This window comes from Muscardinus avellanarius (genome assembly GCF_963383645.1).
Source record: "Muscardinus avellanarius genome assembly, chromosome: 1".
Lineage (NCBI taxonomy): Eukaryota > Metazoa > Chordata > Mammalia > Rodentia > Gliridae > Muscardinus > Muscardinus avellanarius.
Genome location: NC_137786.1, coordinates 139,514,283 through 139,528,629, shown reverse-complemented (window position 1 = coordinate 139,528,629; position 14,347 = coordinate 139,514,283). Strand labels below are relative to the sequence as shown.

Here is a 14,347-nt window from a genome sequence, read left to right as displayed (position 1 = left end):
GCCTCCAGGTGAAATGCAACCCCGGTATTCAACCCCAGCCACCTAAGACAAATGACAATATTTATTTTTAACTCTCTTCAGGAAAAGTGATTCCATATCTCTTGGGGTGCTTTACCTCACTTCTTTATTATGATTGATTGAGCACCCACTAGAGTATACCCCGCTCATCTCTTGGAGTATCAGTATCAACCAGACAGACAAGAACAATGTCCTCAGACTCTAGATTACTCATACTTCTCACTCCCCAAAACCATTCCTTCGTGTTTAAAACTTTGTATTTTGAGTTAAATACCTTAAGAATATGCTAATACTCCAAGGCAGAGGGTTTTTAACTTCTTGTAAAAAGATATACAAAGCCCTGACATGTAAAATGGTGTTTTAGTCAACTTTCTCATTGCTGTGACCAAAATACCTGACAGGAACAACTCAGAGGGGGAAGTTTTTATTGGGGATCATGATTTCAGAGGTTTCAGTCCATGGTGTTGGCCACAAGGCATGGTGGTAGTGGCAGTGGTGGCAGCAGGGTGTGTGGCAGAGGGACACTGCTCTCTATCATGGAGGACGGAAGGGGAGGGGGGAGGGAGGGAGGGAGGGAGAGAGGGAGAGAGAGAGAGAGAGAGAGAGAGAGAGAGAGAGAGAGAGAGAGAGAAAGGAGGAGCCCATGAAGATACATAGCCCTCAAGGCCACACCTGCAAAGACCCACCTTCTCCAGTTGTGCCCCATCTCTGAACCTTGCTGCATTGAGGACATACTTTCAACACATGAGCTTTGGGGGGACATTTTATATCCTAATTATAATAATTGGGTAAACTAGATTCCTGTGTGTGTGTGTGTGTGTGTGTGTGTGTGTGTGTGTATGCGTATGCATGTGTGCGTGTGTGTGTGATATGGGAAAGAGCCCAGGTCATACCTTCTTATACATAATTCATCTTAGGAGATGGAACTCTAAGGAGGCTGAAGGTACGGGGATTAAGAGTAAAAGTCCTGAAGTCAGGCCGCCTACATTTGAATCCACCTCAACTATCACTCACTGAGTAGGCAAAGTATCTACTCTCTCTGAGCTTGTTTACTTGTTGATAAATGGGGGCAATGGCAGTATATACCTTAAATGGTTGATGGGATTAAATTACATGATGTATATTAAGTACTTAGCATCATGCCTCATGCCTGGTGTATGGTAAAGCCTTGGGAAATCCAAGATGGTTTGAAATAGCTCTAGGGGCTATAGCTATGTGTAAAAATAGCTTTGCCTCCAATGAAGCTCTAAAGCATAGTTAAATACACAGACACTCTTGAAGAAGTGTTCAAAAATGTTAAAAGGAACGCACAAAGTAGCAGCTTGGGAAGGGGTGGGTAGTGGGATTGGAGTATACAGCTTGGCTCATGTATATTCTGCTTTTGAAAATGAAATGGGGCTGGAATAGAACGAAACAACTCTGGTCTGGGCAGTGCCCAAGCACAGAGATCAAGCAGTGCCAGAGAAAACCGTGGGGACAGCCCACCTGTAAAGTTGTTCAGCTCACTGGATCAGGTTATGGAAGGCCTTGAAACCAAGTTGAAGACTAGAGAATCAGTACAAATTGCAGGCCACTGTATCCTCTTGACTAAGGCAAAGTGAGGAAACCAAGTGGCCTTGAAGGAACTAAGTCTGCTGGGTGGATGAGAGGGTGGCTGGTGGTATGACAGCCAAGCCTAAGTCTTGCGGTGCTCTGAGCATGGTGCAGCAAGCACCTGGGAGAGCAGTGGTTCCCCACAAGCATGGAGGAGAGATCCCTTCAAGATATTTTGAAGGAAAAATTCCAAGACTTGAGACAGGTGACCCCTGGACAAGGTAAAATATCAGAGCCTTGGAGGCCTTTACCTTGACCTGGTGACATTGTTGCTTTGATCTTTATAAATAATGGATGTAAGAAAATGTGTTAAATTGGGTTGGCTGAATTGTTTTGTTTATTCCACAAGTATGTGCAGTCCTGGGCTCTCACCATGTGCTAGGCAGATGCAGCTGTGCACAAGATGGCATGGTCTCCATCAGGGAGCTTGCAGTGTAGTGGGAGGTTGTGGTGCACAGGCGCCCAGGATGATATGTGGCAAGGGCTGTGATCTGGAACATACAGTGGGCTATGGGAGCAGAAGGAAGGGGCACTTTTCCAGATGTGAGAGCACAGGTATCGAAGCTGAGGCATAGATGATGAATAGGAACTCCAGCTACCCCAAAGGGAAGGTGGAGGATATCAGAGGCAGAGGACACACGGAATAATGCAGCACTGAGGAGGAGAAGCCGGCTTCTCCAGGGAGCCAGTGTCGTTCACACGGCTAGAGAATGTGGGAGATGAGGCAGGAAAAGGCGAGCATACCCAGGAGTACTCTGTGAGTCATGGGGCTCCATCCTCAACACACTGGCCAGCCCCTCCAGGGCTGTTAAGTGATGAGGTGCAGGTGGTGGCTGGGTAGACAGTGAGTTAATTTTGGACCTGGTGAGTCAGAGGTCCCTGTGGACATCCAAGTACAGGTGCATCAGCAGGCACCTTATACCTTTTGAGCACATTTTCCCTTTTTTATTTCATTTACTCCTATTCACTCCTCACTGGTCCTTCAGAATGCTCCTTCCTCAGGGCACATCTCACCCGGACCCCACCTTCCTTAATCCTAATTTTGCTGCTTGTGTTTCTCTTTTCTGGGAGAGCCCTATGTGAGGACTTCTGGAATTTACTTGGGGTCACCTATTAGAGTTGGGTCTGGGCTGTCTGGCAGGACCATGGAGTACTCTTGGCTCTGGATCCTCGTAGGTGTCCAGCCTGCCCCCAGTGTCCACCTGCACGGGTTTGACCTAGGACCTTCCCACCCATGGACTGTTGCTCTAACAGTAACCTCCTCTTCTTTCTTGCAGCGGGTGCCAAAGCCTTTGTCTGTGATCAGTGCGGCGCGCAGTTCTCGAAGGAGGATGCCCTGGAGACGCACAGGCAGACCCACACTGGTGAGTTACCATGATAGCACATGGATATAAAGAAACTTGGTGGCATTCTTTTCTGAGCAAATGGAATTTCCAGCGGTCACTGTGAGGATGGGCTTCTGCCATATGCAGCTACTCCTGCCTGTGGGACTGGCCTGCTGGGAATTAGCTAGTGCCCCATGAACACAGCCATCTTGGATGAGACCAAGATCTCTGCTGTTACAGGCCACTGAGGTCTCCTCTTCACAGAGGCCTTTCACTGAGGCCTTAGAAGTGTGGGATGTTACTGAAGCATCCCCATTCCCCTCAGCAGTGGTCAGGAAACTCTTAGCCCTCGTTTGGCCACAATGGGCTGGTCCTTTTTCTGCAGTGGTTGAACCATCACCTGAAAGACATCCGTCTGTACACAAAGGAGTATTTGAACAATTTTAATGATGATAACAGCTTTATTTGCTTTGAAAGGATTGATTTTATAACATCAGTGTCATTCCTCCTTGTCATCAGGGTTGTCGTCATCGTCGTTGTCTTTGTCACGGGTGCCACAGGAACTCACATTTATTTACTGTTCACAGTGTGCCAGGCCATCTTCTCAATGCTTTACAGGATCCCTCTCGGCCAATCTTTCAGGGATCCTGTGAGCTAGGAGGCTGCTCCATTGCATTGAAACTGAGCCCCAAAGGAGGGAAAGAGACTTGCTAAAGTCTGCAGTGGGGCAAGTGTGGTAGAGCTCTGTCATGCAGAGCTCTGATTACCACCTCTTACCTGTGGAATCAGGAATAAATTACTTAAGCTCTCCTAATATGGGTTTCCTCATTCATTAGAAAAGTGGGATAATAATAGTATCTATCTCATAGCAGAAGGTTGTTGTGGGGCTATTTTAATTTGAAGTGGTTTACAGTGTTTGGCTGAAAGTGAGCATTCAGTAAACAGTAGGAGCTGGGTGTGGTGGTGCACACTTGTAATCCCAGCATTTGGGAAGCTGAGACAGGAGAATCCCGGTTTGCAGACAGCCTCAGCTACTTTTTTTTTTTCTTTTTTCCTTTTTTTTTTTTTTGCAGTACTAGGGATTGGGCATTCTACCTCTGAGCTGCACTCCCAGCCCTATTTTCCATTCTTTATTTTGAAACAGGGTCTCACTGAGTTGCAAAGGGCCTTACTAAGTAGCTGAGGCTGGTTGTGAACCATGATCCTCCTGTTTCAGCCTCCCAAATACTGAGGCCCATCGCAACTAAGTGAGACCTTTTTTCAAAAATAAAGAATAAAAAATAGGGCTTGGGGTATAGCTCAGAGGTAGAATGCCCCTGAGTTCCATCTGCAGTACTGCAAAAATAAGTAAGTAAGTGAGTAAGTAAGTAAGTAAATAAATAAATAAAATAACCAGTAGGAGATTTATTTAATTTAAAAAATATTTATTGAGTTCCTCCAGTGTGCCTGGCACTGTGCGGACATTTAAGACCTAAATATACAGGGCAGACAATATTCTTCACAGAGCTGATACTCTAATTGGGAAATAGTATTAGCAAATATGTGTACAGTATCATGTCAAAGTATAATAAGCTCTATTATCAAAAAATAAAGCAGAATAAGGGGTAGAAAATGATAGGGAGCAAAGCAGTATTAGGGATAAAATGGTCAGGAAGGGCTCTTGAGAAGGTGATGTCTGAGCAGAGTCTGAAACTGAGGAAGTTGAGCCACTGAGATTTCTGGGAAGCCTGCCTGGGCAGAGGGTGCACGTGCAAAGCCCCGAGGCTGGTTGTACCTGACACAACATGGCAGAGAGCAGGGAGTGAGATGGCGGATGAGAGTAGAAATTAGGCAGGTCTCTCAGCCCTAATAGAGAATCTGGGTTTTATTTTGCATGTGTAAAAAGTCTGTTGGAGGAGGAGATAATATTTATAAGTCATTTGTCTGGAGCTCTTATGATGCAAAAATAAAAATATAAATAACCAAATTAAAGAATGGGCGAAAAAACTGAATAGGCATCCCTCCAAAGACATGTGAGCACATGTGAGATGCTTCACATAGTTAGCCGTCAGGCAGATGCGAGTCAGAACCAGAGACGCCACTTCACACCCACTAGATGTGGCTATCATGAAATACGGAGAGTAGCCAGTGTCGTTGAGAATGTGGAAAAATTAGAACTTTCGCATGTTGCTGGTGGGGATGAAAAATGGTACAGCCTCTTTGGAGAAGAGCCTGGCAGTTCTCCAAAAGTTAAACATAGAGTTACCATATGACACAGCAATTCCATTCCTACCTGTTCTCCAAGAAAAATGCAAACGCGTCCACACAGAAACTTGGCCAGGAATGTGCATAGCGGTATTATGCATAATAACACAAGATCAGAAACATCCAATGTCATCAGCAGGTAAATGAACAAACAAAATGTGGTATATCCATGCAATAGAATATAATTTGGCTGTGAAAAGGAGCTAAATACTGACACATGCTACAACCTGGCTGAAGCTTAAAAGCATGCTCTGTGAGAGGAGCCAGACACAAAGGCCACATGCTTTACGTTCCCATTTATTTGAAATGTCCAGAATAGGCAAATTGTACAGACCTAAAGTAAAATTAGGTGCCAGAGGCTAAGGGTACTGGAGACAAATGAGGAGTTGACTCTGGTTCCTTTTGGGGGTAATAAAAATGTTCTGAAATTTACTGTAGGATGGCTGCACAACTCTGAACACATGAAAATCCATTGAACTGTACACTTCAAAAGTATGAATTGCATATTACATGGTATCTATATCTTATCGCAGTAAAGCTGTATGAGTGTATGTATGTGCATACATATACAAATATATTTTTTTAATTAATTTATTTTTTAAATTGGTGCATTGTAGTCATATATCAATCACATTGGAGTACAAGACTTGAGAGGATATACAAGCACACATCATCCAATTAGCCCTCCTCCAGCCCCCGTCCCATTCCCTCCCCCTCCCTCCATCCCACACTTCTTTGGTGATTTACTTTGATACATTTGTTTATGTACCTCCTGCATTTTAAAGAGGCTCCGTCCTCCAGTATTACATACCCTCTGATTGGTCACATTAGTTGCTTCACTATAGGGCCCTTTCTATAGCTCAACCTCTTCCTGTTGCCCGTTTCCTCCTAGTTATTGCTGATTAAGAGAAGCGTCTGATTTATATTTTCTGCGATATTTCTCTGTGCATGCTGCGTTGCAAGTACCAATCCCACTCTTGATGGTCCCAGTAGTGGCCTGGCTACTCAGTGGACTTATCCAGACCTCGCTGGCTCACGCAGCGGCCTTGCCTCATGGGAGGACCCAGTTCTGGTCTCGCTGGCCCCTGAACCGGTCAAACCCCTAAGCTGGCTTTGGTCCCGACCTTGGAGGCCGCAGGAGTGAACTTGCCTCACGCCAGGCTCCGATGCTGGCCATTGGCCCCTGCACCAGTCTAACCCCTTGGCAGGATTCCAGTCCCGGCCTCGGAGGCCCCAACACTGGTAATGCCTCACGGCAGGCTCCGATGCCGGCCTCACTGGCCCCAGCACCGGCCTAACCCCTCGGCAGGCTCTTATCCTGGCCTCGAGGCCCCAGTACCGGCCTTGCCTCAAGGCAGGCTCCGATGCTGGCCTCGCTGGCCCCAGCACCAGCCTAACCCCTCAGCAGGCTCTTATCCTGGCCTCGGAGGCCCCAGTACCGGCCTTGCCTCACGGCAGGCTCCGATGCCGGCCTCACTGGCCCCAGCAGTGGCCTAACCCCTCGGCATGCTCCGATCCCGGCCTCAGAGGCCCCAGTACCGGCCTTGCCTCAAGGCAGGCTCCGATGCCGGCCTCGCTGGCCCCAGCAGCGGCCTAACCCCTCGGCAGGCTCCGATCCCGGCCTCAGAGGCCCCAGCACTGGTCATGCCTCAAGGCAGGCTCCGATGCCGGCCTCGCTGGCCCCAGCACCGGCCTAACCCCTCGGCAGACTCTTGTCCTGGTCTCGGAGGCCCCAGTACCGGCCTTGCCTCACGGCAGGCTCCGATGCCGGCCTCGCTGGCCCCAGCAGTGGCCTAACCCCTCGGCCGGCTCCGATCCCGGCCTCGGAGGCCCCAGCACTGGTCATGCCTCAAGGCAGGCTCCGATGCCGGCCTCGCTGGCCCCAGCACCGGCCTAACGCCTTGGCAGGCTCTTATCCTGGCCTCGGAGGCCCCAGTACCGGCCTTGCCTCACGGCAGGCTCCGATGCCGGCCTCGCTGGCCCCAGCACCAGCCTAACCCCTCGGCATGCTCCGATCCCGGCCTCGGAGGCCCTAGCACTGGTCATGCCTCACGGCAGGCTCCGCTGCCGGCCTTGTTGGCCCCAGCACCGGCCTAACCCCTCGGCAAGCTCTTATCCTGGCCTCGGAGGCCCCAGTACCAGCCTTGCCTCAAGGCAGGCTCCGATGCCGGCCTCGCTGGCCCCAGCACCGGCCTAACCCCTCAGCAGGCTCTTATCCTGGCCTCGGAGGCCCCAGTACCGGCCTTGCCTCACGGCAGGCTCCGATGCCGGCCTCGCTAGCCCCAGCAGCGGCCTAACCCCTCGGCAGGCCAAGATCCCGGCCTCGGAGGCCCCAGCACTGGTCATGCCTCAAGGCAGGCTCCGATGCCGGCCTCGCTGGCCCCAGCACCGGCCTAACCCCTTGGCAGGCTCTTATCCTGGCCTCGGAGGCCCCAGTACCGGCCTTGCCTCACGGCAGGCTCCGATGCCGGCCTCGCTGGCCCCAGCACCGGCCTAACCCCTCGGCAGGCTCTTATCCTGGCCTCGAGGCCCCAGTACCGGCCTTGCCTCACGGCAGGCTCCGATGCCGGCCTCACTGGCCACAGCAGCGGCCTAACCTCTCGGCAGGCTCCGATCCCGGCCTCAGAGGCCCCAGTACCGGCCTTGCCTCACAGCAGGCTCCGATGCCGGCCTCGCTGGCCCCAGCAGTGGCCTAACCCCTCGGCAGGCTCCGATCCCGGCCTCGGAGGCCCCAGCACTGGTCATGCCTCAAGGCAGGCTCCGATGCCGGCCTCGCTGGCCCCAGCACCGGCCTAACCCCTTGGCAGACTCTTATCCTGGCCTCGGAGGCCCCAGTACCGGCCTTGCCTCACGGCAGGCTCCGATGCCGGCTTCGCTGGCCCCAGCACCGGCCTAACCCCTCGGCATGCTCCGATCCCGGCCTCGGAGGCCCCAGCACTGGTCATGCCTCACGGCAGGCTATGCTGCCGGCCTCGTTGGCCCCAGCACCGGCCTAACCCCTCGGCAAGCTCTTATCCTAAACTCGGAGGCCCCAGTACCGGCCTTGCCTCACGGCAGGCTCCGATGCCGGCCTCGCTGGCCCCAGCACCGGCCTAATCCCTCGGCAGGCTCTTATCCTGGCCTCGAGGCCCCAGTACCGGCCTTGCCTCAAGGCAGGCTCCGATGCCGGCCTCGCTGGCCCCAGCACCGGCCTAACCCCTCAGCAGGCTCTTATCCTGGCCTCGGAGGCCCCAGTACCGGCCTTGCCTCACGGCAGGCTCCGATGCCGGCCTCGCTAGCCCCAGCAGCGGCCTAACCCCTCGGCAGGCTCCGATCCCGGCCTCGTAGGCCCCAGCACTGGTCATGCCTCAAGGCAGGCTCCGATGCCGGCCTCGCTGGCCCCAGCACCGGCCTAACCCCTTGGCAGGCTCTTATCCTGGCCTCGGAGGCCCCAGTACCGGCCTTGCCTCACGGCAGGCTCCGATGCCGGCCTCGCTGGCCCCAGCACCGGCCTAACCCCTCGGCATGCTCCGATCCCGGCCTCGGAGGCCTTAGCACTGGTCATGCCTCACGGCAGGCTCCGCTGCCGGCCTTGTTGGCCCCAGCACCGGCCTAACCCCTCGGCAAGCTCTTGTCCTGGCCTCGGAGGCCCCAGTACCGGCCTTGCCTCACGGCAGGCTCCGATGCCGGCCTCGTTGGCCCCAGCACCGGCCTAACCCCTCGGCAGGCTCTTATCCTGGCCTAGAGGCCCCAGTACCGGCCTTGCCTCACGGCAGGCTCCGATGCCGGCCTCACTGGCCACAGCAGCGGCCTAACCTCTCGGCAGGCTCCGATCCCGGCCTCAGAGGCCCCAGTACCGGCCTTGCCTCACGGCAGGCTCCGATGCCGGCCTCGCTGGCCCCAGCAGCGGCCTAACCCCTCGGCAGGCTCCGATCCCGGCCTCGGAGGCCCCAGCACTGGTCATGCCTCAAGGCAGGCTCCGATGCCGGCCTCGCTGGCCCCAGTACCGGCCTAACCCCTTGGCAGACTCTTATCCTGGCCTCGGAGGCCCCAGTACCGGCCTTGCCTCACAGCAGGCTCCGATGCCGGCCTCGCTGGCCCCAGCACCGGCCTAACCCCTCGGCATGCTCCGATCCCGGCCTCGGAGGCCCCAGCACTGGTCATGCCTCACGGCAGGCTCCGCTGCCGGCCTCGTTGGCCCCAGCACCGGCCTAACCCCTTGGCAAGCTCTTATCCTGGCCTCGGAGGCCCCAGTACCGGCCTTGCCTCACGGCAGGCTCCGATGCCGGCCTCGCTGGCCCCAGCACTGGCCTAATCCCTCGGCAGGCTCTTATCCTGGCCTCGAGGCCCCAGTACCGGCCTTGCCTCAAGGCAGGCTCCGATGCCGGCCTCGCTGGCCCCAGCACCGGCCTAACCCCTCAGCAGGCTCTTATCCTGGCCTCGGAGGCCCCAGTACCGGCCTTGCCTCACGGCAGGCTCCGATGCCGGCCTCACTGGCCCCAGCAGCGGCCTAACCCCTCGGCAGGCTCCGATCCCGGCCTCAGAGGCCCCAGTACCGGCCTTGCCTCACGGCAGGCTCCGATGCCGGCCTCACTGGCCCCAGCAGCGGCCTAACCCCTCGGCAGGCTCCAATCCCGGCCTCAGAGGCCCCAGCACTGGTCATGCCTCACGGCAGGCTCCGATGCCGGCCTCACTGGCCCCAGCAGCGGCCTAACCCCTCGGCAGTCAACGATCCCGGCCTTGGAGGCCCCAGCACTGGTCATGCCTCAAGGCAGGCTCCGATGCCGGCCTCGCTGGCCCCAGCACCGGCCTAATCCCTCAGCAGGCTCTTATCATGGCCTCGGAGGCCCCAGCACCGGCCTAACCCCTCGGCAGGCTCTTATCCTGGCCTCGGAGGCCCAAGTACCGGCCTTGCCTCATGGCAGGCTCTGATGCCAGCCTCGCTGGCCCCAGCACCGGCCTAACCCCTCAGCAGGCTCCGGTCCCGTCCTCGGGGGCCCCAACACTGGCCTTGCCTCACGGCAGGCTCTGATGCCGGCCTCGCTGACCCCAGCACCGGCCTAACCCCTCAGCAAGTTCCGGACCCGACCTCGGAGGCCCTAGCACAAGCCTTGCATCATGGCAGGCTCCAATGCCGGCCTCGCTGGCCCCAGCATCGGTCTAACCCCTCTGCAGGTTCCAATCCCGGCCACGGAGGCCTCAGTAGTGGCCTTGCCTCACAGCAAGCTCCGATGTCGGCCACTGGCCCCGGCGCCCGCCTAACCCCTCAGCAGGTTCCGATCACTGTCTCTGTGGTTATTATTTCAAAGGTTCCAGTTGTAATGTATCAGATCTCTGCCTCCCCCGAATATTGGCCACTGGCATTGTCACTGCCTCCACCGTTTCAAATCCTTCCCAGGCTCTTTTTCCACTCTGAAAGTTGTCCAGTGTTCCTAAGCATGCGTGATGGTAGCATTCGACATTTAGTGTAATTTCTCCAAAAAAATAAAGTTGGTAAGATCCGGTTTCTGCTTCTCCTGAATACAAGTCTCCACCACCATCGCGAAGAACTCTTTCAACACCGCATTTCTCCTTGGTCTCCGCTAAACTCTCTCCTTATATGTGATGTCTGAGATTCTTAACAATATAGAGAAATAGCAGTCCTCTTTCACGGCAAATTTTTCCATAAGTTCCAGCGCATTTAGATAAGTTTTGTCTGCATCTCCAGTGTCCTGGCATCCATAACGGCTTTCTTACCACCTCTCCGATATTTTTCTTTATCTTTTTCTGTTCTGGGCCCGGTTTCTCCAGGGGTCTGGCGTGCTACTCGCAGTTCGGCCGGGACCCAGAGTCCCGCGATCCGGGCCCCAGCTGGCGTGCCCTGTGCTAGACCCCCGCCCAGAACCCAGCGTCTTACTGGGCCTTGTTTCTCCAGGGGTCTGGCGTGCTACTCGCAGTTTGACCTGGGGCCCAGAGTCCCGCGACCAGGGCCCCATCTGGCGTGCCCAGCCCATGACCCCTGCCCAGAACCCAGCGTCTTACTGGGTCTGGTTTCTCCAGGGGTCTGGCGTGCTACGCGCAGTTCGGCAGGGGCCCAGAGTCCCACGACCAGGGCCCCATCTGGCGTGCCCAGCCCGCGACCCCCGCCCAGAACCCAGCGTCTTACTGGGTTCGGTTTCTCCAGGGGTCTGGCGTGCTACGCGCCTTTCGGCAGGGGCCCAGAGTCCCGCGACCCGGGACCCGGCTTTTGTGCGCCCCGCGCAACCCCTGCCCAGAACCCAGCGTCTTACTGGGCCTGGTTTCTCCAGGGGTCTGGCGTGCTACTCGCAGTTCTGCCTGGGGCCCAGAGTCCCGCGACCCGGGCCCCATCTGGCGTGCCCAGCCCGCGACCCCTGCCCGGAACCCAGCGTCTTACTGGGTCTGGTTTCTCCAGGGGTCTGGCGTGCTACGCGCAGTTCGGCAGGGGCCCAGAGTCCCGCGACCAGGGCCCCATCTGGCGTGCCCAGCCCGCGACCCCCGCCCAGAACCCAGCGTCTTACTGGGTCCGGTTTCTCCAGGGGTCCGGCGTGCCACGCGCCTTTCGGCAGGGGCCCAGAGTATACAAATATATTTATATAAATATATGTATATTTATTTATATGAATATATAAATATATACTTGTATGTAAATAAGTATATACTTATATTTATTAGTATAAATATATAAATATATTTATATATGAGGGTATGTGTGTGCGTACATATACAAATATATTTATATATACATATATATTCTTTTCAAGTGCCACACACCTTTCTCTCAAATACATGCAGCTTCACTGAGACATAATATACATAAATACTCATCTATCTATCTATCTATCTATCTATCCACACACACACACACATAAACATTTATAGAAAAGAGAAAAAAGGAGTTCCTTGGAAGATTATTTTTTCTTTTTTTGGTGCTGGAGATTATGCCCAGAGTCTTGCACTTGCTAAATCTGAGCTGTACCACTGATCTACGCCCCCAGTACCATTGGAGGACTTAGGTAGGTTAATGACATGACTTACGTGTTTAAAAGAGCGCCCTGTGTTTAAAAGAGCGCCCTGGTACCTGTGTTGGGAATTGATCACGGGGAGTATTTCAGCTCTTGGTTGCTGTGTACAAACCACTCTTAACAGCAGCTTAAAACAAAAGTCTGTCTCTGACAGGTCTTTGAGCTGAGTAGGTTCAGCTGGGTGGTTTTCACTTGGGGTCCCTCATCAGGTGGTGGCTGAAGCTGACATTGTCTCAAGACTCTCCTGGGCCGATATCCACAATGGCTTTACTCAAATATCTGACTCAGGATCCGGGAGTGGTGGCGCACGCTTGTAATCTCAGTACTTGGGAGGCTGAGACAGGAGGATTGGGGTTTGCCGCCAGCCTCAGCTACTTAGTGAGGCCCTCTGCAACTTAGTGAGACCCTGTTTCAAAATAAAGAATAAAAAAATCGGGCTGAGGGTGTAGCTCAAAGGTAGAAAGCCCTTGGGTTCCATCCCCAGTACCACAATAAATAAAGGAATTAATTAATTAATTAATTAATGAAACAAAATAAATTTGACTCAGAGCTCCTTCCCACAGTCTCTATAGCAGAGTAGCTGGGTCTTTTTAGATGACAACTCAAGGGTCCAGGAGTCAGGAACAAGATACTATCCACGCTCTTAAAAGCTGAGAAAACAAGCCAGGAGCAGTGGTGATACTTGTAATCCCAGTACTTGGGAACCTGAGTCAGGAGGATCACAGATTTAAGACCAGCAGTTCAAAGTAACTTAGTGAGGCCCTGATTCAAAATAAAAATGTCAAAAGGATAGGGGTATAACTCAGAGGCAGAATGTTTCTGGATTTAATCTCAAAAAAAAAAAAAAAATCTGGGAAAGTAACTCTAGAAACTCATGGCCTCACTTCAGCTATATTCACTCACCAGAGTCATGACAGGTCAACCCCAGACTTAGGTGGTGGAAGCCTAGACTCCCCTGCTCCATGTATACACAGACTTGTAGAAAAGAGGAATCAATGGTGGTTGTCTTAGAAGCAAGCTATCACCAGCCCTGGAGCAGAAGAAGGAAGACCAGTCCACTGCTGGTATAATTATGGTCATTTATATTTTTAAATACTAGTCATACCACCTTGCAATATACTAACACTGCTGTCAGGCTTTGGCCTGGGCTGCTCTGCCTTGAGGATGGGAGAAGAGTTCACAGGTGAGCTGCTATTGTGGTTGACTTCTTCCTGGCAGGTTATTTTGCCTAGGTTTCCAGATCTGGTTGTCTTGAAAGCCAGGGGAAGTCTCCCAGGGGCCCTGCCATTCATTCTCTTATTGCCAGACCACAGGGAAACAAGAATTCCACTTCGGAAATTAATACCTGGAGGATGCCGAGGGGACTTATCTTTATCTAAATTAAATTTGCAAGGGTTGGGGGCAAGTCACCCTCTCAGCCAGTGTCTGGGGAAACTGAGTCCTGAGAGGTGAGCATCTGCGCAGGTCGTTCCAAGCGGACCTCGGACACACACTGAGCACCTCTACATGCTGGCCACTCACGGGAAAGGCTGCGGGCACAATCCAGCCACACCGCTTGTTCTTGAAGAAAGCTGGGGATGTGAGGGTCGTGGTCTATAAACTTTGTTTTCCCAAAGACCTTGTGGATAGAGCCCCTCTAATGGAGGAGCAGGCCCCTGCCAGAGAAAAATAAGCTGTCTAGTATCCCTGCTTATGTTGAAGTAGAATGCACCCTGTGCAGCTTGCTCCGATATGATGTGGTGAGCTGAGCCCTTGCAAAGTTGCGGAGTGAAGAAGTTGAGTCCACTTCAGAGGCGAGGAGCCAAGGTGGAGCCTTAAGCCAGGCCCCCGCCAGCTTGGAGTGGGCAGGGACAAGTCCCTCCATCTGTACACACAGCCATGTACTGGTGTGGCGCGGGCCCTGCGCTGGGGCTGCGGGTAGATACAGCAGCAGCCGCGCTCTCCATGTAGGGTTTCAGCAAGGCTGCCCATGTGCCACTCCCACCTTCTGACAAGTGGCAGAAATTCTTCATCACTCCTGGTGCTACTTCCCGCTGAGCCCAGATGGATCCACAGCCTCCCCTAACTCAAAGAACTCAACATGAAATGTACTTGCCAACTCTGTTTTAGGAAATGGGACCCAGGAGAAGGGAGAGGCCGGATCACAGGGATCGCTCAAGACAACAC

General features: G+C 53.6%; 1 protein-coding gene across 2 annotated transcripts in view; it reads left to right on the top strand.

Annotated features, from left to right (window-relative positions):
- The window catches only part of ZBTB16 (zinc finger and BTB domain containing 16), a gene marked incomplete at both ends in the record, with an annotated part of 203,159 nt that overhangs the window by 131,833 nt on the left and 56,979 nt on the right, over positions 1–14,347 (top strand). Inside the window, one exon of one of the 2 annotated variants that reach the window (XM_080701260.1) lies at positions 2,889–2,975. The exons of the other annotated variant lie outside the window; for it this stretch is intronic. Coding sequence (XP_080557386.1) covers positions 2,889–2,975 — 87 coding nt within the window. The remainder of the gene's footprint in view (positions 1–2,888; positions 2,976–14,347) is intronic. 2 annotated transcript variants of the gene reach the window in all.